The following is a 25,285-nucleotide window of genomic DNA, read 5'->3' on the forward strand; positions in this document are numbered from 1 at the left end:
CTGGGAGCATTGGAGCTCTCCAAGCAGTTTGTACGAGCAGGACTGACATTGCTGTGTGCCCAGGAATGTCTGTGTGCAGCCAGACCTGGCACCACCCAGGGCAGGGTTTGTGCCCCACGGGAGGGGAAGAGATGAGTTATCTGTGGCAGTGTGCCAGGTCTCTCACTCTTTCAGCAGCAGCCTTAGTAACCTGCCTCACTTTTTTTGTTTTGTTTTGGTTTATATGCTCCTTGTGTTATTTATCATGTACTTTTATTATCTGTTATTTTATCGCAGGTTTTGCAAAAAAGATCAGCCACTTCTTCAATGTTTACCTTAAGCAGATCTGATGTTCAGAGCTTCCATACTCTCCCAATACGATTTCTTTTCCTCCAAGACAACCAGGCTGTGCTGTGGCAAGGCTGGGCTGTGGCGAGGGTAGATGCTTCAGATCCCAGAAGGATCCTCTTATGATGCAACATCCCAGCTTGTGTTACACGATTTAGTTCAGTACCCAGCTCCAGATCCTCTCTGACTGGTCACTGCAGTTGTGTGCTTGGTGGCAATGTGCTTGACTTGGGTCTGTGAGACAGGGATTGAGGTGCTTAGTCAGCATTTTCTGTTCCATCTCACCCCTCTGGCTGGTTAGTTCTGAATGTATTTTGGATACCTAGTAATTCCAAAACAAATTTCTAGAAGAACATAAGGAAAACCGTTCCCAGTATATAACTGACTGTGTTAATGAGACTGAGCTCCTGTGGCTGAGATTGCAAATCATTTTCAGATGTCGTCAGCATCTCTTTTTTTGGGCTTTCTGTCCTCCCGTGACCATTGCTTGGAGAGCTGGGTATGCACTCAAAGCAATTGCTTTGGGGGGAGGGCTCGAATATCAAAGTGGAAAAAAAGCATTCAAACCTAAAAGCTGACCATAAAGCCCAGCACATCATTTTCAGGAGCAGAACATTATTGTTACTCTGCTGACAAACTTCTTTTGAGGGCAGCAGCACGGTCCAGCACCATTTCAGATTTGTCCCGAAGCCGCACGTAACCAAAATAAATATATGGTTACATAAGAAACTGTATTATATTCCTGCTCCGTGGTTCCAAGTGTAATTGTAAAGTAAGCACAAATGCAGTGTGTCTGCCTTTGTGGAGGTAGAGGGCAAACCTTCCACACACAATTCTGTGGATTCACACCTGGGATTAATGAAGCAAGCAAGTGCAAGGGAGGTGGATTTGTCTCCTCTTCTAAGGTCCTTCTATAAGATGTGGAGGCCTCCTCTGGAGAAGACAAGGGACAGGTAGGGAGAGGCACCAAACAGGCTCCAGAGAGCAGCCACGTTGCAGGGAGGGCAGTGTGTGGCTTTGGGACATCGCCCAGCTTGGTGTGAGTAACTGAGGCCCAGAGGATTACACGGCTCACATGAATCTCTGGTGATTTATGCAGCTGGTTAACATGCCAGCAGCAATGCCTGTAGTTCCAGGGACTTGCTGCTGCGTGGCACGAGCCTGCTTCCTGCTGTGTGTGACCAGGGGAAGAGTTATGCTGAGGGGCTGTGACAAACCTGCACTTCTAGAGCTGGGCTTTGAAATTTGGCAGGGGATCATTGTGCTTCTTTGCTCCTGAAGGTGGTGTGAAAATATATGAATCATTGATTATGATTCATATCATATATGAATATATTCATTGGACACTGTAACTTTGACCAAGATAGAAAAACCCATGAAGGAACCCAGAGATCCTCATGAAAGACAAACTTTGGCCTGCAGAGAGGAAAGGTCTGACTGTGTGGCTGGCACAGTGCAGAGGTGGACAAGGAAACACAGCAAGAATGAGCAGGCAGTGTCAGGACCTTGAGTTTTCCGAAGCTGTCAGTCTCTCAGTTTTAATCAAGCACGAGTTGTTCAGTTCCATGCAGAAGGAACTGGATAATGTTCACTGTCCTGCTGCTCAGGTGCCTCAGATTGTATTTGGTTTATGTTTTCTTTAGGTGTTTATGCACACATAAACACTACACTGCAAGTCTAGAGACTGGGACAGAAAACTGAGGACTGTATTTTATAGCCAAGGGCTATAAAGTCCTGTTCAGAACATTATGACATGAACAATGTCCTTTCATCTTACCAGCTTTTTTCTCCTCTCTGGCTCTTGTATTCTAGACAAAAAGTGAGGGAGAAGCTCCAGTTTTAATCCTACAGGGAGTAGAGGGCAGTGAACGTGCTATAAAAGCCCACATGGAAGTGAATGTTGCCAATATGAGGAGCCACACATTAAAAGAGTATGATAAGATATTTACCTATGAAGGACAAATGAAATAACACCTACATCAGATAAACAAAGTTTGAAATTGCTTTACAGAAGAGATCAGTGGTATCAACACCATGGACAGCAAGGCCCAGAGAGCTGAATCCAAGGCCAGCTAGTCAAGGCAGAAGTGAAGCTGAGAGTAAGCCCATGCACCTACCCAAGCTGAGGACTGAATATCTGGAAAACAGCTTTTAGAAAAGACCTGGGGGTCCTGGTGGGGGCACTGACCATGAGCCAGCAGTGACCTTGCAGCAAAGAAGGCCAGCAGCATCCTGGGCTGGGTGTGTGCACACCTGGCGTGCTGGGCTCCCAGTGTAAGGGACAGGTGGGCATACTGGGAGGGCCACATCTTGGAGCATTTATCATATGTGAGCAGAGGGTGAGAGAGCTGAAGTTGTAGAGCAGAAGTGATCTTCTCAATGCATGTAAGCACCTCATGGAGGAGGAAAAGACAGAGCCAGAGTCTTTTCAGTGGTGTGCACTAAAAGAAGCAAAGGGCTCAAATTGAGTGCAAGAAATTACATTTAAACATCAGATTTTTCTTTTTTCTTTTTTCTTTTTTCTTTTTTCTTTTTTCTTTTTTCTTTTTTATCTTTTTTTTTTTTTTTTTTTTTTTTTTACTGTGGCAGTGACTGAAGAATGAACAGGCTGCCCAGAGAGGACATGGAGAGCACTGGCAAAAAGTTGCTTTTGTTCTTTTGTTGACCATTCTTTGAGGAAGGGTGTTGGACTAATCAATCTCCAGAGGTCCCTGCCAAGCTCCACCATGCTGTGATTCTGTAACAGAACACAGCTCTCCTGAATCCCAGGGTAATATTGGTCTGTGCATATGCATGGCTACCTGCAGAATCCCTCCACATGCAGGCAAACCAGCACATCCGGCCAGCCTGTCAGAAGAAAATGTAAAAGATTGCTAAATTCCAACTAGACAGAATTTCCAGCTGGAAAAAAAGAGGAAGGATGTGTCTGGGGAAACCTGGCCATGTGCTATTCCTGCCTCCAGGATCTCATGTTAAGTCTCTGTACAGAGAAGTTTCTCCTTAAATACTCACCTAATCAAAGAGGGCTTTTGCACACCAGTAGCTTCATCACCTGATTATGTGGCAGGTTACTTACTATTCATCACTCTTTGTATTCTTCTCTTTGAAACTCCCAAGCTATTCCAGACAAGGGAAAGCAATGTGAGTGTGTAGCTGTACAGAAGGGCTTGCTGCTTTTCTCATACGAGCATATCCAGCTCATGTGGGCACAGTCAATTCTTGCAGCTGTGCCACTGGTTTAGCTTATGCACATTGCTTGTGAAAAAAATAAGCTGTAACAAGAGTTTAGTCTGGCAGTTACTTTGACTGCTTTTTATTGTAGCTGTGTCTTACGGTTCTCTGTGTGTTTCACTCCTCTCTGCATGGCACAACTGCAAAATGCACAAAGGGAAAACGCTGCCAGATGGGTGAGCTCGGAGGTGGAGAGGGAAGGAATAATGGAGGAGCTGGGAATCGGTGCTCAGTCCTTTGTACCCGTAAGCGTACCTGGATCTATCCAAACCAGCCAACACCCTCCTCCTGCTTCTGGCAGGAATGTTGGGGCTGTGGGATGGCTCGATGGCAGCAAATCCAGCTCAGCCCCACGCACGGTGTGGCCACCTCTAGAGGGCGGTGATTGACTGATGAACGTTCTGCTGTAACGGGATGGTTCCTGAAATATCCCGGACTAATCCAGCTGCGGAACTGCAGCTATTCAGGGAGCTGCAGCTTGCTGCAGAAAGGTGCAGAGTCTAGCAGAGTCAGGTCTCTGTCCAGCTGAAGTGAAAGACAAGCTGAAGTGAACAAGTCATGGACCAGAATTTGGCTCAAATGTTGGGACAAATTTACAAACTTGTGAGATGGTTAATTCTGAGAAATATCAGAGACCTTCATTTCTATAATGAAGATTTGCTATTTCCCTTGTTTGCTGGTTCCCTTGAAAGAACCAATCCATAAGCACATTTATACTAGAGCAAAACAGTAAAACAATCAAATCAGCCAGCACAAATTGCTCTGAACTCCTGGGTTTACACTAACAGCATGCTCTGTTTGGATTCCAGCACAGCATAGTCCTGCTGTGCAAGCCACCATCCCAGGGGTGGACTTACCAGGAATGAGGGGAGAAAACCTTCCTTATTAATACCATTTGGTGCAGGAACTATTTCCATGGAGAAACAGCTTCCCAGCCTCACCTTTCACATGACTTCCTTTACCTGCATGTCAGGTAGGAAATGGATGGTGAGATTTCCTGCTGCATCCTGTGATGCTGTGAGTGGTCCACATGGCTCTGCCCAGCTTCCACACCTCTGCATCTGACTGAAGAATATCTGTCCTTCCTCCTTTTCCGCAGGCTGTTGTCATCATTTTGCTGCTTAGCTGCTTTCTTTATTTCTACACCTCTCATCCTGGTGCCAGTAATCAAAACTCCACCGTACTTCTCAGTTCTGCAAGAAAATGATGAAAAGTTGTTTGAAATAAAGTTTGAGGTGAGCACAGCTTCAGGGTAGACACATTTTTTCTTCTTTGAGCATATTTCAACTTGAGCTGCTGCTGCACATTCAGCACTGGGCTGCATGGCCATACTTGTGGCTGGCTCTGGAGCTGAAGTGTGTGCTCTGCAGCCAAGGTGCACACTTCTCTGGTCTGTGCTTTGTGTACTGTGGCACCAGGGTTCACAGGCCACAGAGAGTTTGTTTCAGTGGCAGGGGCCATCAGCACACGTGTCTTTGACAAGGCAGGCAGTGTGTAAACATCAGCACTCTTCCCTCCTAGCACAGAAAGATGGGGCTGGTTCCCAGTTTATCTTTATATTTAGCATTGACTCCAAGGAGCATAGTTAGAGGGGATGGAAACACAATCTACTCATTTTCATTTCTGTGTTGCCAGTTGAGTCAGGACCAGGCTGACGCTGGCCTGGAACTATTACTGTTTGCTTGGTGCATTGAGACATGTGTGTGTTTTTGTTACCCCTTCTCCATCAGCTCATGGACCACTGTGTCCGTAGCACAAAAGATCCTGTTGCTTTTCTTGGCCATCTTCACTCCTCACGTCCATCTTGGGCTGGGAGCCAATGGCATGGGCACCAGAGGTCTTTTGTTTCCAAAAACAACCTTCTGCATCAGAGCATGCCTTGCCTTTCAAGAAGCTGTCCTTTTTGGGACTTTTGCTTTGGTTTTTGAGATCTTTTCATAGATGCATACATGCCATGACCCAGCACCTATCACAAACACATAATTCCAGCACAAAGGACTCTTAAAAAGTACATAAATAGAAAATGCTCATAGGAAGCCTAACATTCCTAAAGTTATTGTCTTCACTGCTATTTTCTACCTTCACTTTGTGGGTTTTGTTTCTCCAACTCTGTCTAGCTGCAAGGATTCATCTTAAATGGAAGTGACACAGCAAAGCCTGCTTTGATAGTTTGCAGATTTAAAAATAGTTGTCTTAACATAGGTTTTCCTTCCAAGGTAGAATGTACCTTCTATTGGAAAACATTCACGCACATTGTTAATACAGGGTCTCTTTTCCATAGTCTGTCTTACAGTGAGTCATCTGCTCTCTGGCTCTCTGTATCTACATGCAAATAGGTCAGAATTAGCTTGGTTTCTGAAATTCTCTCTTTTGTGTTGACTAAAAATCTGGGGTGGTTATTTTTAAATGTTTCCCATTCTCCAGACAAGATATGAATGTAAATGCAACAAAAGTAATGTTGGATGTTCTCCCTGTACCAATAATGTAGCTGTAACATGCTGTGTTTTGGTTAATCTGATGGAATGCTATTCCTTTTTCAGACTGGTGTCAGAATTGGGCCAATTTTATCTGAGAAGTTTATTGTCTCAAGAAGTAAAAATAAATTGAAATCACTGTAATTTGGAGTATCTCAGTTTTTTATCTCAGAGCTATATGAATCAGTATCAGCTGAGCACCCAGCTCATGAAAATCAGCTCTTTATTTTAAAGAATATAGTTTTTAATTTGAAAAGAAAAAATTTTTGGATTATTTCTTAGAATTTTGGGGCAAACCTGGAAAAATGTCCACTTTTGCTAACTTCAGTGTGGTGTTGTTTTTCCATGTTAAACTGAGAACTGGACTGTTCCTGATGACACACTCAGTGTTTAGCGAAAATATGTATAATATGTATAATCATAAGTAATCAGAATGCCTAAGGTCACAAGCCTTTACTCTGTGCCAGATCAATCAAAAATTCCTGAGGACAAGGCCATGACACCTGCTGGACCCTGCACTGTTCACGTTGATTTATGGTGTGATGTTGTGTGAGGAACCAGTGGTTGCTGGAAAGGGTTGCACACTTGGAAGAGACTGGAAGGTGAAGTTCCCATGGGACAGCTTAGTGGTAGAACAAGGAGGCTCCTGTGGCTTAGATCACAGAGATGTAACAGCACTGCTGTGTGTTTTAGTGGGAGAAGGGAAGGACTAAAAGTGCAAAAATATCAAGCATTGTATTCATGTGCCATTCCCAAGCCTTTACAGACAAGGTCTGACAACCCCAAATATATATTCCACAGGCAAGGGTGCTGAAGAGCAAGATTGCTCAACACTTGCACAAGTGAGCACCTGCTAACTCCTGCTCTCTGAATCAGAACTTGTCTACTTAAGGAAAACAGCCAGCTCAACTGATTTGCAAACCAGTGTTGAAAGACTTAAGGGAATTCTTTTGGGACCATGAGGGCAGTAGGGAGGTAAGTTTGTCTTTCTCTTGGATGGTAACAAAAAGAGCTTCATGTCTTGTGTCCTTACCTCCTCCAATTTTCCTTTTTTTTTTGTCTTCATAGTTGAGAAAAATCACATTCTATTTGTTTATTCATTCCCTGTTAAGACAAAAAAGACTCCTTCCAAACTCTTGGTTGTCCTAACTTAATTTTATTGTAAGTATAATTAAACCCCAGTGTTGCTGAGGATATCTGTTCCTTAGATGCTCTGCAGCAGAGTAACCACCATATACCTTTTTCATTGTCTGGGAAGCTTCCTTGGCAGTCTTCACTAGAAGGTGTCAAAAAAGTGTTAATAAATCACAGGAAATTTAGAGCAGGAAATTAAATGTTGACACTCTAACATAGGATTCATTTCTATTAGTAGTGTTTCTTCTTTTATTTTGTTTGTTTGCTTACTTGCTTGGTTTGTTTGTTGGGGTTTCTTTTTCCCCAGAGAGAAAACCCACATGTGTGCTGGTAGAATGTCTTATACTAAGGTCAGAAACAGCCCATGAAGATGGCAAATTACCCAGATCTGAGTCTTTCACACCTCCTAGTCAGAGTTGATGATAGTTGTGTATATCAGCAGCCATTTGTGAAATCTTTTAGATTTTGTAGGAAGGATACAGTGGTAAATTGTGAAATAGAAAATAACTTTTCTTAAAGGAAGAGCCTTCAACCTCAGAGTAGGTCAAGTAGGTAGAACAAAAGTGGCTGGAGCTTTGCTATAGCATCACTGATACATGGAGAGGATAAAAGAAAATTTTGATGCCAGTTCTTAAACATCCTTTTGGAGCTGAAGGAGGTGACACTATGGCTGCACTTCTCCTGCTGTTTTATCTGCTGTCCTCCCCCTTCTCCCTCACTCTTGTGAGGTGCTGACTTGTGGATGGCTGGGTCTCAGCTGTTCTCCAGACTTTCCCCTGTGCTGTGAAACACTGAAAAGCCTTCACGGCCAGCACTCAGCTCTCTGTCATCAGCTTACTCCCAGTGTCACAGCCCAGCTCTCCTACCAGCCACATCAACACCAACCATGGTGGCAGAATGGAGTCCTTCAGAGATTCTGCTTGCAGACCTTAAGATAGAACCTGTAATAACTCCCAAGAGGAGTAAATGCCTGTGAGTGTAACCTTGTGCCCCTCCAACAGAAGAAGAAGAAACTCAATGCCTGGAACTGCAGTAGCTGGTCAGCAACACCTTGTGGTCATATATCACTAAGGTAGCCCATAAACTGGAAATACCTCATTGTTAGATTGTCATGATCTTTTTTTTTTTTTTTTTTCCTGAGATCCTGCTTGCTTGTTTTAGACACATCAGTCAAGTTCTGCTATGTCCTTGGACTTACAGTAGCAAACCACCACCTAAATGCAGTAAAATGGACCTCAGTCCAGTTCTCTTTGTGCAGCAGCATTTTCAGCTGTGTTTCAGCAGTCTGGTGGTGTTTGGCTCTGCTCTTTTGATTCTTTTGCTCCTCCAGTACCCACAGAGCCCATTTGTACTTCTGCAGCTGCCATCACTGCTCTGTTACACCCTGCAAAGGAGAAGAGTCTCGACCTGCCTGACGCTGGTGTGGCTGCTCCTCTGGCCAGCTCTTCTGTGTGTTCCTGCAGGATTTCTGCAGATCTGCTCTAGGCCACATTCCCATATTGGCCTGTACTGAGAGATACTGTAGAAACACAGAATGCCTTGGGTTGGAAGGGACCTTAAATATCATCAAGTGCCAACCCCCCTGCCGTGGGCAAGGACACCTTCCCCTAAACCAGGCTGCTCAGAGCCCCATCCAGCCCGGCCTGGGACATGTCCAGAAATGGGGCAGAAGTCCTTGCTTTGCCTCAATATGACCAAACTCTTATTTTTCTCTAATCACTTTGATCAAGACAAATGAAATCAAAGTGTTTGCTTCCTGACAGGCAATTTTTTCCCACATACTGCAAATTTCCTTTTACTATACTATGGCTTGTAGGAACAGTTTTGGCAAGTCGGAGTAAAAAATACTTTCAAAGTAGTGTGCTTTTCTATTTAGGGAATAAAATTACTGTGAATTAACTCTTAAGGAGCCTGCACTGGTTAGAATTTTAAACTCTGAAACAGGTCTAAAATGCTCAGCAAATCTAATAAAATCTGAGATTTTTAAAAAGGGGCAAAAAGGAACATAGACTTATTCTAGGGAGGCAAATAGGGAAAGAAACAAGTCCTCTGGTAATGCCTAGGAAAGATAGGCATCTCCACAGCTCATGCTTTACAATTCAATAACTTAACAGTGCAATAATAGAAATTGTGTCTGAAAGACTTAAGTTCTTGTCACTTGCTTTACAAAGCACAATCCTTTTCTAATGCTTAACTTACAGTAGTGTTTGGTCTACTAAAAACACGCTGATTTCTTTCTGAAGCTAATACAATCCTTCTGATGTCCCCAAGAAACAAAGTTAAAAAAAAAAACCTCTCAGTAATGACTAAGGACATTGTGTTTCTGTACTGCAGTTTACAAAAGTGAGAGTTTAGAGGAATGGTGATGCTGCGGAAAATCTTTCTATTCCCATGACTGTCTGAATCTTGAAATTAACTGAAAATAAGGGAAAAAAAACAGAACAAACCCCTAGACCTTTAATTATAACTTAATCATTTTGATCACAGCAATAAATATAACAAATGTGAGGCAAGTATGTGTGTGAGAGTGCAGGACAGAGAAAGGTTTAGGGCAAGGATCAGTGGAAAATCTTTAGAAATGATGTAAGAGAAAGCAAAGGCAGTGATTGGAGTTTGTAGCCTACACCAGACACTATAAAAACTCTGAAAGAAAGCTGAACATTAAGGATAGGTTAGGAGAAAGAACATAGCAGGACTATTAAGGTTGGAATTGCTTGCATCCAATGCAAGGTAAGGGGAGTGAGGGCAGAATGTTCTGGGGATGTTTTGTTTCTTCTGCTGTCTTTACAGAAGCTTTCTTCCCTTCTGTGTTTTCCTCTCTTTGATGTTTTCTTCTTTCTTTTTTGTTTTTTATTTTTTTTAATTTATTTTTTTTTATTAACAGACATGCAAAAGGTATAAAGATGCCCACATCTAATGGGAAAAGCACAAGTACTTTTTCCAGTACTTTTTACTTTGTAATTAAGATAATAAGGTGCCTCTCACCTAGGATATTTGGTAGTAAAACTGAGCTACAAATATTCAGTGGATACTTATTTCCTTCAGTTAATCAGCCAATATTTAAACAGAATGTGTCAGTGCATTTTGCAACAGTGACAAATTAATTTTATGCTGCTGCAGTGCTTTGCAGTAAACTGCTGTCTGGATTTTCCTTTTGTGTAAGTTATTGTCAAATGCATATTACTTCTTAAAATACGCTAAAGAGCTGTGACAGAATAATTCTTTTGCATAACTAAATATCATATGTAGTAGACAAGTTTGCTACATCTAATATATTGGAAAACATGAGATAAATTATTTAGGAAAAGTCTTTAATTTATAGATCTGCAAAAGGGTTTAACTATATCCCATATTAGACAAATGTTCATCCAGATTCTGCTGCATTCCTGCAATAACAGAATAACTGTAAAAACATTCCTACACTAACAGAGTAATTATCATTGTCCAGTGGTCTGGCTAATTCAGTTTTGTACCCCTGCAACTGAAGGCAGACTCTGATTCTGTGATAGTCATTGTAATTTCTCCATTCTGAGTTCAAAACTATTTCACTGTTTTTTTTTTTTCCTCCCACACTGAAGTTGTACAAGTAAATACATGCAAATAACGTTTGGTTTAGATGTCCAGAGGCTACAATAAAGTTCAGAATCCACTAATTTTTGAAGCACTAGCATGCAGTGCCCTTAGCTTTCCTTACTTGGTCTTTCAATTTGCAATAATTGTTCTCTCGTGGGGAGTGCAGAGCTGAAACCTGAGGAGCTGAGAGGACATTTTGTGCCTCTGCCCACTGCTTAACTCAAGAAAGTTATTATTGCATTCATCTGTCTCTGCTCACTTGTATTCAAAATGCAGCTCAGCATATTTTTCCTGTAAAATACTTTGAACATTATGAGGAATAACAGGCAAAAATCCCCAGCTCAAATCAAGTAAATCTATGGTGTAAATGATGGGAAAACTGCAAAATATTTCTGACTGGACCAGGCATTCTTCATTTTTTTTTATAAATAACTGCCAATCTGATTTCAGCAGCTTAGGACTTTGTTTTCACTCTCTGAATGAATGACAAGTGCCTTTCTGGGCTTCTTGAATAGCCAATTAAAATACACAGCAGTGGTAAGAGCTCTGTTGTTAGACCCTGACAAAGATTGCATGTGCATGCAGCTTTCCTTCTCTTCTTACTTAACTCAGAGAGATGGGTTACTCTCTAATCTACATGTGCAATGCATCTCCCCCAAGACTTTTCTTCTTCAAGTAATACCCTAGATCAGAATGTTTAAGTGTTTTTCGAGTAAATCAGTATCAGTGTTTGAATCTTGTTAAGAAATTCCAATGCCATTCTCATCTCTTAAAAGCTGATCTTGAGGGTTATTTTTATTATACTTTAAATGGTCTGTTTTTCTGTTGATAACCTATTTTGCTAACATACTCTTTATACCTGGTGTGAAGATCTTCTACTTATCACTTCAATGCTGTTAGGAAAAAAAATATTTTCTAATATAGAAAACCACAATCTATTTCTTCATTTTTCTTCATGGAATGATTTCTTATTTTTGCTTCAAATTCTGAAGATGGCACTCTAACAATGAAAAGTTTTTGGCTCTTGTGGTAAAGAAGAAAGAAAGCTGAATGTCAAATTGTTTGAAATGTTGAGGAAAGTTGGCATGTTAAGTCAGTACATACATAAACAGTATAGGGTTGAGAGTTGTTGGCAATGAAAAATAGTCTAATAATGTTTTGTATTCCATTGAACATATCAGGAATACTGCAGCTCACTCAATTATCTTTTGAGGAAAGGTGCAAGTAGGTTTTTCCCACTAAGAGATATTTTCTTACACTTCATAGCATCTTTCTTTTTTAATAGCCCCTGAGCTTCTAGATGGGCTTCCTCACTTCTGTTTGTCTGCTGCTTCATGTCTCCTACTTTTATGGTATAAATGCAAGTTTGGGGGTTTTAATTTTTGAAATCTGTTACTAAAAGTGGATTTATTACACAGTGTAATACATAGTGTAAATGTGTAGCCAGATTTGCAGGATGTCCAACCTGTGTCCTTCCTGCCCATTCTAAAGAAAATTGTCCTCATTTGCTCTGTATGACCATTTGAGATGAGAACCATGACTGACTAGTCTTTTCACAAGTGTTTGCACACCTCTGTCAGTTAATTTGTTCCTGAATCATGCTTGAGTCTGTTCAGCACAGGTGTCCTGGCAGGGCTGTGTTCATTTATGCACTTCTTGAGCTCCTCATGGGAATTAGAGGGTCACCTTTCCATCCTTTCTTCTCATGATGTGAGTGCTGCTCCCACAGATGTTGTGTCCTGTGTGGGCAGGGTCCAGGCGAACCTGCAGTGACTAAACCACGACTGAAACCACGACACAAAACTCTGTTTTATCTGAGTACAAGTGGCAGGAACTGCTGTGTGCTCGAGCATCTTCTGAGCCAAAGCACAGCTGTCAAGCAGGCAAAGGTGACTAACGTGGTGATATGAGAACATGCCAGGACTGAACACCAGAAATCATGGTACAGGGAATGCAGTTATTGAAATGAAGGCTTTAGAAATCAATCAACAAATCTTGACTACCCTGAGAAACCTTGAAGGGACTTCATTTTCAGGAAGTGGAGCATGCTTGGCCTTGAAATACTGTCTGACAAAAAGTTTCTTTTGGGACACAAAAATACCTGGTTATCTCAAAATAACTAATCATAAGGCTCTTGCATAAGTCTATGAATTTTAAGTTCTCTCTGGTTCCACTAGATGAAACCTACCTGCCTCTATATATCTATATAGTCATGAAACTGAAAATAGAAGGAAAAATACATTGTAGAAGTTGTCAGTGTCTGTACCATGTATAAGAAAATATATGGCATTGTTTAAAAATCTATGCCTACTCCAGAAAACACATTATTAGTAACATAAAGAGCCTGACACTGGCAGCTTACATTTCATTTTGTCACAAAAGTCCCATGTTTCAATGTGTGGCTTCAGTATCTTTTAGAAAGCAATATGTAAGAAATGCTCCATATCTCATCTGTGGGATGACAACAAAAATACCATTCTAACCTATTTTTGAGATCTGCTTTTTTTTTTTTTTTTTTTCTGTGGGTGGGATTTGTTTTGGTTTTTTCCTTTTTCCTTGACATTTACATAACTACAAGATTGCACCTGAGAAACACAGGGTCCCTCAGCAGTTCTGAAATCACTAGGGCTGGTGGTAGGGGCAGCATTTTTGGCTTTGTGGTGATATATATGATCAGAGGATACCTTTTACAACTTTTAAAAAAGTAAGGAAAATCTTTTCCAGCAGAAGCAGACTTCTTAGAGCTTCACATAAGCCATTTTTAAGTTGTTCTTTTGGTAAGATAAATCATCCATCATAATTTTTTTGGCCAAGGCATATTCCTATTGGGTGTGCAATGCAAGCATAGCAAAGCCAGTGTGAGTACTCAATTTGATTAATCAATTCAATTAAGATAGGTAGCAGCAGTTAATATTCTATTTTGTGGTGCTGGAGCAGTAACAAAATAGCTCAGTAACTGGCTTGCAGACACAGCTCTGATTTCCCCCAGCTGGCCAGAATCTGCACAGTCCCAGAGACCTTCCTGGCACGCAGGTGATGAAGGCTTCCCAGTGCTATCCCAAAGTTATCAGAGCAGCACTGGAGGCCAAAGAGGAGCTGACAGGAGCTTCCCAATGCCTGTGGGACAGCCAAGCCTTGGCTCTGCATCAGGTCATGTTGGTGGCATCCAGGCAAAACCAAAGGGGTTTCTAGGCTTGGCCACAAGGTGCTCATTGCAAGAGCAAGGTCCTCGCTTGCAGGTGACTTGGGCATGTCCCGTGCTGGTGTCACAGCAACGAGCAGAGCACAGCCATCAGTACAGACTGGCAGCTGGAGTGAAGGATTGCAGAGCAAGGCATGATGTCTTGCCTCAGTTCTCTTGCTAACAAGACAGTAAGAAAAAATAAGCCCCTTGTGATTTATGCTTGCAGAGTAATCTCCACAGTAATGTGAAATATTGTGGTTCAAATGGGTAAGAACAATGATGGCTGTTACCATTTTTGACAGGCAATGGGTTTCGAGCTTGGTGATGAATTGCATTCTGTCTGAGGTTTTTCAAGCCACTTATCTTCAGGATGTCATTTTGGGTTTTGTTTTTTTCTCTGTAAGAAAAACATCTTTTAAGTCTTTTGGTTTGATGTTGGAGACTTAACAGTTTCTGTTCGGTAAAGCGTTTTGCTTTCTTGTGATATTTTCTTGGAAAGTGGCTCTGCACCGCTTCCTAAGTAAAAGTTTTGTATGTTTATCCTGCTTTGATAAGGTAGAATACTGTTCTTTCTTTAATCTTTAATTTTATTTTAATTGGACCTGCAACAAAGATACCCAATTATATGAGGAATTTTAGTTTTGACACATTTCAAGCTAAAGTATCACTAAGACACATAAATATGCCTGAATTTCAGACTTGCAATTACATTTAGAGAAGGGAAAACCATATTTTATGTCAGATAACACAAGACCCTGAGATACTACAGACATGGAATTATACACTAGTCCCTTGACCTAGCTCTGTGAAGTTGGTGGTGAAGAATTTTCTGGAAGGATACAATTTCAATACAATGAATTTCAAATTCAATTAAGGGTGCATCTTGAAAAGCTTGTCAGAATTTTGCTTATTCCCCTTCAGGAACAAATACTGTCCAGCCTCTCTTAAAGCCTCTCTTGGAATGTGTCAAGATAAAATATGGATGGGGTGAAGCAATAGCCAGCGCATGGCTGGGAAAACCCCTTTTTGGCCAGAGGGCTCTGCTTGGCCAACTGCAACAAATAAGCTCAAGGAGAAATACCAATAACTTCTTTTAATAACTAAGGTCCTATAACATGGCTGAAGGTGGTAAAACTAAGTCCCAGACTGGCAGAAGAAAGCGTGATTTTAATTGTATTTACATTATCCTCACTGCATTACCAGTTTTGCAATTGCTTTTCTAAATCCAAACTGTTCCACTAGAATAACCCTGCCTTTTTCTCCTGCCTTGGTCCCATTGCTGCATGAAAATCAGTACAACAGGGTCTTGCTAGACTCAAGTTTTGCTCCTGCTTCAGTCAGTGATACCACCTCTTTAGCTGCTTATTTCCTTGGGAAGTAGAGCCAAGCTTCAAGTCCTTAAAATTTCCTCTGCTTCTAATTTCACTGGCGTCGAGTTCTGACCAGTTAATCAAATGTCTTTAGTGTTGCAGGTGCCTTACTGTTTATTTTCATTAGTGTACCAGTTGCTATTTTTAGCTCTTTAGTCTTTGGCTTGAATGAATACCAGCACAGATCTTAAACTATAATAAATATAAGTTTTTAACCTTGCCATTTATTTTTACATCTCTGTATCCAAATAATCAGGATGTGGTTATCTGTGAAGGCAGTAGACTGATGCTTCAAATTTCAATGCACACCCACATACAAAAATATACATTGTAGAGGGTTCCAGCTTTAAAAACACCCAGGCAGACCTCTGTGTTTATGTCAAGAAATGGCTGTTGCTGTGGGGCTGAGAGACAGTGGTACCAGGCGGCTTAGTGCTTTGACTTTGTCCTTTGATTCCAGTGAGCTGTCTGCCTCTCACCCCTGCAAAGTGACCAGCAGCTTTCTTCCTAACTGCCCATCCCCTATGGACAATAGTAATAATAATTATATAGGGGTATTTATATATATATATATTCATACACTCTTTGTGTTTCTGTTTTTGCCAAGTGGAGAGTCAGCAAAGAATGGCAGAATCAGACTTGAATTATACTCTGGGGCAGGACCTGGAGACAGAGAAAACAGCAAATTAGCAAAAGGCCCCAGCCCAGCTCTTCCTAACATCATCTGAAACACTCCCACCTGGAGAACTGAAGGCACATCAGGTTTTAAGATCTGGATCCAAGCAAGGACTTAAACAATGTAGGCTAAACCCATGTCCAGAGGTAACCAAGCACCTTCCCCATCCTGAGCCTCCCAAAACTCCCTGCATTATTTAAAGGCTTGGTGGGCATCTGCAGTCCTGCAGCTGTGACATGTGGTCAGACCACCCCCAGTCTCAGCAACACATCCCTGTGCAAGCTTATTGTGAATGATTGTATTGCAGGATGCCATTGGAAGTTGTGGCTCCCACTAGATCGTCTTGGGAATGAGCAAAATGCAGCCTTGCCTTCAAAATACTACTGGAGGGATAAATGACTTCTGTCACAGCTTTAAGCACCTCTCCAGCATGTGGGGAGGTCAGGGTCAGCCTGAGCTACTATCCAAAGTCTCCCTGCTTACAAGTGAGCATGCAGTTCATCTGCTTTTAAGGCAAGTTTGCATTCCTCACTGCTGCTGCTGCAAGGATTGCACCACTGTGCAGAAAGGAATCAAAAGATTGGCAGGGCTATGTAGGAAGGAGCAGAGGAGGGAGCTGATTCTGCATGCAAGGATGAAGAGCATTCAGCTGGCATTATCTTTATGCAGTGACTCTGGAGATACAACTTATTAACCGCCATGGGGAGAGTCTCCCTTGGTTTTTACTTCTTTAAGACCTGTGGAGCAAGATTCCTCAGGGGATGCAGCTGTGGATTTAGAGATTGCTGCTAATTTATAGATTGTTCTCCTTTGCAGATGTTGCAGTTCCAGCTCGTGGTGGCGCATTTGGCCCTTGTGGTTGCCCTGCTGTGGTGGAACTCCAGCTCTGTGCTCCTTGCACAGGCAGCTCCAGAGGTAGGTGAAGGTTTCTGGTGGTTGCCACATAACTGCTCTTCCTTGGGCATTTTTAGCCACAGAGTGAGGTGGACACTGCAGTATCCAAACACTGTTGGAAGGTGTGGGATCAGTACTGACTCTGTAAGGGCCAAGGAGGAGCTTCAAGAAGAGAGAGATGCAAATTGCATGGCACTGGGGGAACAGACTGAATGAGGCCTCACCCAGATTCTCACAGCCTCTCCCAAGACACCTGGGGATTTCCTGTGTGTTAAAACATTGTCCAGTGGATAGAGAACTTCCTGAAGAAGGGAAGGAGGTGATGGAAGGGGGGAAGCACACTTCTCTAACACTGAAGGGAAAGTTTAATTCTTCTTCTTACAGACAAACAATAACATGAGAAAGCTGAAGCTTTCAGAAGCCATAAGGAGATCCCTGGGAGAAAACCACCTGCACAAAAATTACAAATTAAAGGAGATGGACTAGACCAGGAGGGGGAGGGAGCTAAGTCACTTGCCTAAGCTTGCAAAGGAAAGCAGCAGATGAAATGGATGAGTTGTCTCTTGTTTCACCCAGGATGATATGTAGGGATTGCACCTGAAAATACTTCTACTGCATTCCCTATTTTTATGTCATCTTGACATAAGGCAGACTTGGCAGAAAAGGTATTTATGTAATGGTTTCATGCCATTAAAAAAAAGTATCTAAAAGTTGACTCAAAGTGGCACTGTTTGCCTCTAGGGTTTTTACATAGGTTTTAAGGTCAGCTTTAACATTAGATGGCTACTGAAGAATACTGATGGATCCCTTGAATCTTGCTCTCTGTCTTCACATAAGCATGACCTGATTGTCCAAAAGTGCTGCAGCAGCTGCTGTTCTGGTGCCACAGACACTTGGTATCCTGCCTTCATCAGTGACAGATTTTTGTGAAAAGAATATAAGAACAGAACATCTTTGCAGACTTCTAGATTTAGAGACCTGCACTGGATCAGGGCATGTTTTAGCTGCTGATGGGCCAGAATTTGTCTTTGAACCAGTTTAAAATCTCAGTATCCATGACATTCTTTGCCAGTGCATTCCCTTCATCTGTGTGCTGTGTTTAAAAAGTAACTCCTTATATTTATTTTAAATCCACAATCTGGTGACTTCACTGTGTGGACTGGGAAGCTCTTTCTCTTGAGGAAAAAATTACTAGTTTTTATTCATTTCATTGCTGTTCCTAAGTTTGCAAACCCTCCACTATACCACCTACACCCACTCTCATCTCTGCTTATCTGTGAAATTGTACTTTGTTCAGTGGTTTACCAGAAGAAAACTGTTTTCTACTTCTGATTATCATTTTAGCTGTCACTTCTTACAATTCCATGATATTTTTTGAAGACAAAGTAAGTGGAATTGCAAGGTATTCAAGAGCAGAGGCTCTTTTTGCTCTTCTAGTTTCAACTGCTATTGTAGATACTTATCCCCACTAACCAGAAGGAAGGGTTCAGTCTTTTTTGAAAGCATCATTTGGTTGCAACATCTATGAAAGTTTTATAACCCTAAAAGAGAACAGAAAGGACTGTTCTGTGGACTTGAGGCTTACAAAAAGCAGAGTCAGGGGACAATGTGAGATCCTTTATAAAGGTTTCAACAGTGCTACACCATTGGCATGATCATTATGGTCGTGTGCTCCTCCTCATATAAAGGTCACAGTTTTATGCACTCCATCACTGTCTGCCACCCATCTGCAGTGGGGAACATCCCCACCACAACTGGAGCAGATACTGCATCATCCATGTGCTGCCTTCCTTCACACGTGTACTAAACCCACCATGTATGACTAGCAACAGTAGTGCTGTGCTTCTAAAGAGAATAAAACCTGTTTGATAGTGTAAGTTGTAATGTTTCTATCTAATTCTGTGAAGATCAAGTGAACAAGAAGGTTTATTTCATTCAAAAGGACAACTATCTGAGTTTGCTTTTGTAGACTAACTGCTGCCCTGTGTTTCTCTGTCACATTCAAAGCAACTATTTCACTTTGATTCGTTTCATTTCTTTCTTGACAGACCCCAGTATTCTCATCTATTCTTATAGTAAAGCTTGGTTTTGAAATGGTGTTAAGCCTAATGTTGTAATTAAGGTTCAATTCAAGAGGATGTTCTTTCCTTTCCTTCTCCCCATGTAGTGTTACTGCATAATTTCTCTGAATGCCAGGGCTGAGCAACTTTTTTTTGCATAGCAATTAATTCATTTGACAGATATGGATGGAACCTTCTGTAGAAGTTTTCATTGCTACTTATTAGCATTAATTTAAAAAAACAAAAATCAGTTTCCCGAAAACTATCAGAATGGCTATTGGAGTAGGGCAATGGAGATTGCATTTTTCAGAATTATTACATTAGTCAGCTCATGCTATAAATGATGCTAATCACAGTGCTGAGATAAGGATAATGGGATGTCCTACAGAAATAGGCTTTGTGAAGTAACAAGTTTTAATATTTCTTGCAACAGTAATGAAAGCAAAGTCAGTTCTATTAAAAAATATGTCCAGATTTTGACAGCAAAATCCTGTCGATGGAAACAGGCCACATTTCAGAGAAGGAACTTCATTTTAAAACATTGTCCCAATTTCAGTGTCCTGGTAGTTCTGTATTTACAGAACTGCTCCTATGACACTGGTTGAGTTCCTTTTTTCCCCTGGGACTTGAGCAGCCAGCAAACTGAAATTTTACTGCTTTCTTCTGCAGCCTCTGGAGCCTTCTGCTGCTCTGGGTGTGGGAGACCATCCCATTGCCAGTGAAGAGAAGTCAGCCACCAACCTGGCAGCCAAACTGTTCCTTCTTGATGACCTGGTGTCTCTGGAGAATGAGGTGACTGAAACCAAAAAGAAAAGAAGCTTCCCAGGATTTGGCTCCCCCATTGACAGAATTTCTTCATCCTCTGAGGATGCTAAAGGCAAACAGAGGTAAACTCTTAAATGCTCCTTCCAGTGATAAAGTTGGAGGGAGGCTGTTGCTAGGTGCTCTGGACACTGGTGGGTTAGCTTTAGCCCCCAGCAGGTTTGCTGGTCAGTTGTGAGGTGCCTCTGATGAGAAACCTTTCAAACAGTGTGTCACCCTTCAGCTGTATAAAGCATGCACTATTTCATTCATCCCTACAGTGCTGCACAGCTACCAGACAATATTTCAGTACATGTGATTTTCCAGTACACTCCTTTCCACTGGTGTGAACTAACATTCAGTTTAAAACAACATTTCTGATCATGAGCTTTGCTAAAGTAAGAAATGTGCCTGAGGTTCACAAGCAGAGGGGCAGGGCTGGGTGCTCCTGAAACTGGGATGGAAAGAAGGTGTGGTGGAGTGGATGTTTTGAACAGAAAGATGAAGGACACATCATGAAAATGGGCAGGCAGACAGTAGAATGAGCTTCAAGACCTCCATTAGCTTTGGATAAGTCAGGGTTTAAACAATGCAGCAATGTGTGTTTGAATATAAACTTGTTTATAACAGGGCCAAGCAATGAATGATGCTCGATGTGGCTGGGGAGAGACAGAGAGTTTGGGGCACAGCTTTAGGGGCTGTATCTGAGAGAGCTTGCCTGTCTTGTTTTGCTCTTCTGGTAACTGTCTTCTCTTGGATGGAATCCCTAATGCCACAAAGTATTTAATAACATGCTTAAAGCTTAATCTGGAAATGGAAAGTATTCACGAGAGCCAGTCAATATTACAAGTACTTTTTTCAAACAAAGTTTTGCAATATTTTCTTGTTGTTTTTCCATTTATCCACCCAGTCTGCCACTAGGACTGTTTGGCTGCAGCCAAAAGTGATAAAATACAAAATTCTTAAATCTTAAGTAGAATTATTCTGTTCTGTCTGCCTCTTGAAGATATCAAAATCAGCTCACGCTTCATTTGCTTTTTAGCATGTTTTCCCTTTCCAGGCAAAGAAAAAAAAGGTCATTTTTGAAGCTATACTTTTTTGCAAAGGTACACGTTATTCCCATTTTTTCTCATGTTTTTTTTGGATAGAAATCTTTCATTCGATATGCAGTACAAGGGAAAAACTAAACAAAGAAACAAACAAAAAATTCCCCAAAACAACAGCAAAAAGCAAACAAACAAAAAGGGAAATGGTGATGAAAAACAGTTTGTCTCTGAATAATGAGCTCATGAAAATGAGTGACATGCTGCACAAAATTCCCCCTTTCCCAGCAGCATCAGCACAGTTTGCAGTTTTGAGTTGGGATTATCACTCTGGGGGAGCTGTTTACCTTTTAAGTTTGGGGTTGAACCATTTATTAGAACCACCTGAGCTGCTTTGATCACTGCAGTGATAGTCTGACACCACCACCAGCTTGGACTGCAGATCAGATGGATGCTACGAAAGAGTAATAAGGCTTTTGATAGAAAAGTACCTTCAGATAGAGACAGGCAGAGACTGCTGCACTTGGAGGAGCAAGACCGAGGACTGAGCACCCTGTCACAGGGGTCAGCCAGCAGATACCAGCTCATTCCTGTATGAGCTGAGCCGGTCACCTTTAGAGGCCAGGAAATTAATTTGTGAGAGCTGATAAATAGATTGAGCCCCCCGAATCAATGCAGTGTGTGCAGTGCCTGGCACAAAGCAGAAACTTTTTGAAAAGAGCAGATCAAATGTTAGTGCACTTAACAGCTTGTTCTGACACCCACTGATGACAGGAGAGCCCAGATCCTGGTCCGGCATCAACATCGGTTTGTAGTGCTTTGAAAAGCACGGGAAAAGCGTGCAGGAGGCAGGAGAGCGAGAATGATCCACAGGCAGACAGAGAGAAATAACCCGCGGGAATCCTAGACAAGGCTGTTTTAAGTAGAAAAAAAAAAAGCCACTTTGTCGTTTGTTTTAAGTAGAAAAACCACTTTGTCCACGGGGACGCTGCGGAGCGGAGGATGCCGGGGCTGCCGTGGCGCGGGGCGGCCGCAAGAGGGGACGCTGGGCTGCGCTGAACAGCGAGCACGGCACCGCTCCCCGTCCCTGCTCTGAGCACAGCACGGCACTGGTACAGCTCACGGGCACCGCTCCCCGTCCCTGCTTTGAGCACAGCACGGCACTGGTACAGCTCACGGGCACCGCTCCCCGTCCCTGCTCTGAGCACAGCGTGGCACTGGTACAGCTCACGGGCACCGCTCCTCATCCCTGCTCTGAGCACAGCACGGCACTGGTACAGCTCACGGGCACCGCTCCCCGTCCCTGCTCTGAGCACAGCACGGCACTGGTACAGCTCACGGGCACCGCTCCCTATCCCTGCTCTGAGCGCAGCACGGCACTGGTACAGCTCACGGGCACCGCTCCCCGTCCCTGCTCTGAGCACAGCGTGGCACTGGTACAGCTCACGGGCACCGCTCCCCGTCCCTGCTCTGAACAGCGTGGCACTGGTACAGCTCACGGGCACCGCTCCCCGTCCCTGCTCTGAGCACAGCGTGGCACTGGTACAGCTCACGGGCACCGCTCCCCGTCCCTGCTCTGAGCACAGCGTGGCACTGGTACAGCTCACGGGCACCGCTCCCCGTCCCTGCTCTGAACAGCGAGCATGGCACTGGTACAGCTCACGGGGCAGAAACACCGTCCCGTCCCACCTTCGCCATCCACTTCCATTCGGGGCGGTTAACTCCCCTTTTCTCCAGGCAGGCTCAGGATGGCTCTGACAGCCCAAGTGTCCCGCCTGTGCCTCCCCAGCTGCGGGGAAAGCAGTGCTTTCCTCGAGGTAACAGGCTGAGCATCCTGGCTTTCCTTCCCTTGCCTTCCCCAAGGCTTGGTGCAACCGTGCTGGGTACGCTGGTGCCAGAGGAAGGGACAGGCCAAACAGAAGGCTCCCCTTCCTTTGCGATGTTCTCTAGCTGCTCCAGCACTGATGTGGTGCTCCCCTCACACGGGATACACCACCAGTTCCCAACCCCTGAGCTCATGTGAAAAGCAGCTAGGAAAGAGTCAGCAGGGCTGTGCGTGCTGGAATGATCCTGACTGCAGCCGTGCCCGAGAGGTGTGAGGGAAGGAGCCTGCTCGAAGAGCCCGAGGGCTGCACGGTTCTGGGTGGGGCGTGCACGGCCCCAAAGCCTCAAGGTGAGGCAGCTTAACAGCGCTGGCACGAAGTTAGACTCGAGTGCACCACAGCATTGTCTCTTGCTTGTTACTTTGCAGTTGCCAACTTACAGAACAATTTTTTTTTTTTTAAATTTATGTTCCTCAACAAGGACTGATAAAGAATTAATCTTCCAGGGCTTCTCTTGGCCTTGCATTTCACTGACAAGTATTTCTGAGGGCAAAAGTTGAGGTTATTCTCAGCTGCAGGAATTCTTGCCATTTCCACAACTAATTAAAATAAAACTTCTGCTGGTGGAAAAATGCTCCAAAAATGCTGAATTAAGATGGGAAAACTTATTATTTGATATAAAAAGATCTGCAAAAAATATTGCTATGTATAAATTCTTTCACACATTCCTCATGCCCTCATTCATCAAATTGTCAGGAAATTTACCATATACAGGAAAAAAAATCAACCCCAAAATCTTCCCATTTTCAATCTCATCAAAGAACTGCTCCTATTCAGTTTTGATGAACACTACATTGCCAAAGAATCTATAGAAAAACCCTGTTAGAGCATCTCTGACTCGTCCCCTCTATTGCTGTGCAATACTTTCTACCTCCTTGCTAATCTTAGCCCCAGCTGGCCCTGGAGCTTTCAAAGACCCAGGTAATGGGTCACCTGCAGTAAGTTATACTGTGCAGGAAACAATTCCCCTTTAGAAATGCAGTGTATCACTTTTCTTTTATGAATAGCAGTTAACCTGTGAAGTTAGTTTGCTGCCAAATAAAAATAGGGATAGTGGATCAAGCTCAGCCAGTCTGTAAAACAGCTGCAACTGCAGCCTTCTGTAAGACAAGAGCAGCATCTTATTTTTAAATGCTCACATCTTTGGCTGTTCCTGCACACTGTTCTGTCTGAACAATAAGGTGTTAGTGGTATGAATGCAGGAATTAAACATGTAGTAACATCTTGATTATTTATAGATGCCTGTTCCCATTTGTTTCCCTCCCTCTCTTCTCATTTTCCTCGTGCAGGAAAGTGCTTGAGCTGCCTAAGAGAAGGTTTGGAGTTCCTCTGGACCGGATTGGAGTGAGCCACCTTGGCAGCACCAGGGGTTAGCAGTTCCTGCAGGTAAGCTAAAGCATTCTAGGTGTGGGCAGGCTTGGAGAACCCAGGTGTTCTCTGTTGCTGCAGGTACTCAGTCATGTCAGCAGGCTCGGGAGGAGTGGCTTAAGGAATTATGGCTTCTTATAACATGGAATGCCCTAATTTCCCACTGAGTACCTCTCTACAAGCAAACAAGTATTCCTAATCTTAACCTCCTCCACTCTACCTTACAGTGTGTTTGCCCAAGCCTTGCATTTCTGATATTGGAAAACGTAATGTTTACTGTTTTTTTTTTTTTTTGCCTACAGATGCTTCTATTCTGAATGAGTGATGCTGTATTGGAAACTTTACAGAGCTTTGGAAGATGCCTCACAGCATGTCTTGTCTTTGCCTAATGATACAGCACTCAAGGAATTGACCTCCTGCAAAATCTGTTTCAAGTTGCATTTTACAAATGTTGCATTTACAAATAATAACATGTTCAGTTCATCAGGTCAGAATACTCTCACGGCTGTGCACAGTGTCACTGGTAGGAGGGAACAGAGAATATGTATATATTTTTATGGCATGGCATGTATCTGTTAAACTTGCAGAATTTTATTATCCTAGGCAAGACTGAGATTTTTTTGGATTGAAAATAAAACTTACAGAGGTGCCAACAGCAGTCCATGAAAAGCAGAGAGTTTGCTTTGCACATTTCTTTCTGGAGGGAATCTGATCAGTAGATGAAGGGAGGATATAACAGTTATGGGATGAAGCTAGAATGCATTTGAACTGCTGTTTGGGAGGAGATGTTTTCTGCCTTTACTAGGAGTTAGTCTGAACAAGAACAGTGACAAGACCTTCGTATTTGTCCTGATGTTTTGAGTAGTCTTATCTCTGCACCATATTTAGACATGTTTTCATCATATGGCAGATCCTGAAATGAGGTGAGACTTTTAGTTGACGAATACATTTCACTTCTCCCTATGCATAACATAGGATAGTGTCCAAATATGAAGTCATCCACTTCCAAGGCCATCTGCATCATATGCCTTATTTTAGCCTCTTGATGTGTGCACAGGGCATGGTCAGAATCCAGCTCTAAAAGTTCAAGTATTTCTCACTCTGGTAAAATGTAAACATGTCCTCTCCACTTCATTTCAGAGTAAAACAGGTTATCTTAAATCCTCTTTCATCCTTTTCATTTATTTCCAGATTATAAAATACAGCAGAGAAGAGCTCTCTGCTGACATCTCAATGCTCAGATTCCTAGTTGATGTTTTCTAACCCT

The 25,285-nt window shown here is 42.6% G+C and overlaps 1 protein-coding gene across 3 annotated transcripts; it reads left to right on the plus strand.

Moving 5' to 3' along the window:
• Window positions 1-2,530: 2,530 nt before the first annotated feature.
• Window positions 2,531-24,690, plus strand: OSTN (osteocrin). 3 transcript variants are annotated; one of them, XM_053986390.1, is made up of 6 exons: window positions 2,531-2,568; window positions 6,834-7,007; window positions 16,786-16,884; window positions 19,593-19,810; window positions 23,940-24,036; window positions 24,321-24,690. In XM_053986390.1, exons 3-5 carry the CDS (start codon window positions 16,786-16,788, stop codon window positions 24,022-24,024), a joined length of 402 nt encoding a protein of 133 aa, XP_053842365.1. In that variant the 5' UTR covers window positions 2,531-2,568; window positions 6,834-7,007; the 3' UTR covers window positions 24,025-24,036; window positions 24,321-24,690. The 3 variants fall into 3 exon arrangements, with proteins under 3 accessions (XP_053842365.1, XP_053842364.1, XP_053842366.1); XM_053986389.1 differs by lacking the exons at window positions 2,531-2,568; window positions 6,834-7,007 and adding an exon at window positions 9,852-9,896; XM_053986391.1 differs by lacking the exons at window positions 2,531-2,568; window positions 6,834-7,007 and adding an exon at window positions 15,989-16,115.
• Window positions 24,691-25,285: the final 595 nt, after the last annotated feature.

Source organism: Vidua macroura, chromosome 10 (genome assembly GCF_024509145.1).
Source record: "Vidua macroura isolate BioBank_ID:100142 chromosome 10, ASM2450914v1, whole genome shotgun sequence".
NCBI classification, from domain to species: Eukaryota; Metazoa; Chordata; class Aves; order Passeriformes; family Viduidae; genus Vidua; species Vidua macroura.

Bases quoted from the DNA above. Each gene is read 5' to 3' on its own strand.
- OSTN (XM_053986390.1), top strand. From the start codon at position 16,786: ATGTTGCAGTTCCAGCTCGTGGTGGCGCATTTGGCCCTTGTGGTTGCC. The intron at 16,885-19,592 runs GTAGGTGAAGGT...TTTCTTCTGCAG, and splicing joins TTGCACAGGCAGCTCCAGAG to CCTCTGGAGCCTTCTGCTGC. The intron at 19,811-23,939 runs GTAAACTCTTAA...TTCCTCGTGCAG, and splicing joins GATGCTAAAGGCAAACAGAG to GAAAGTGCTTGAGCTGCCTA.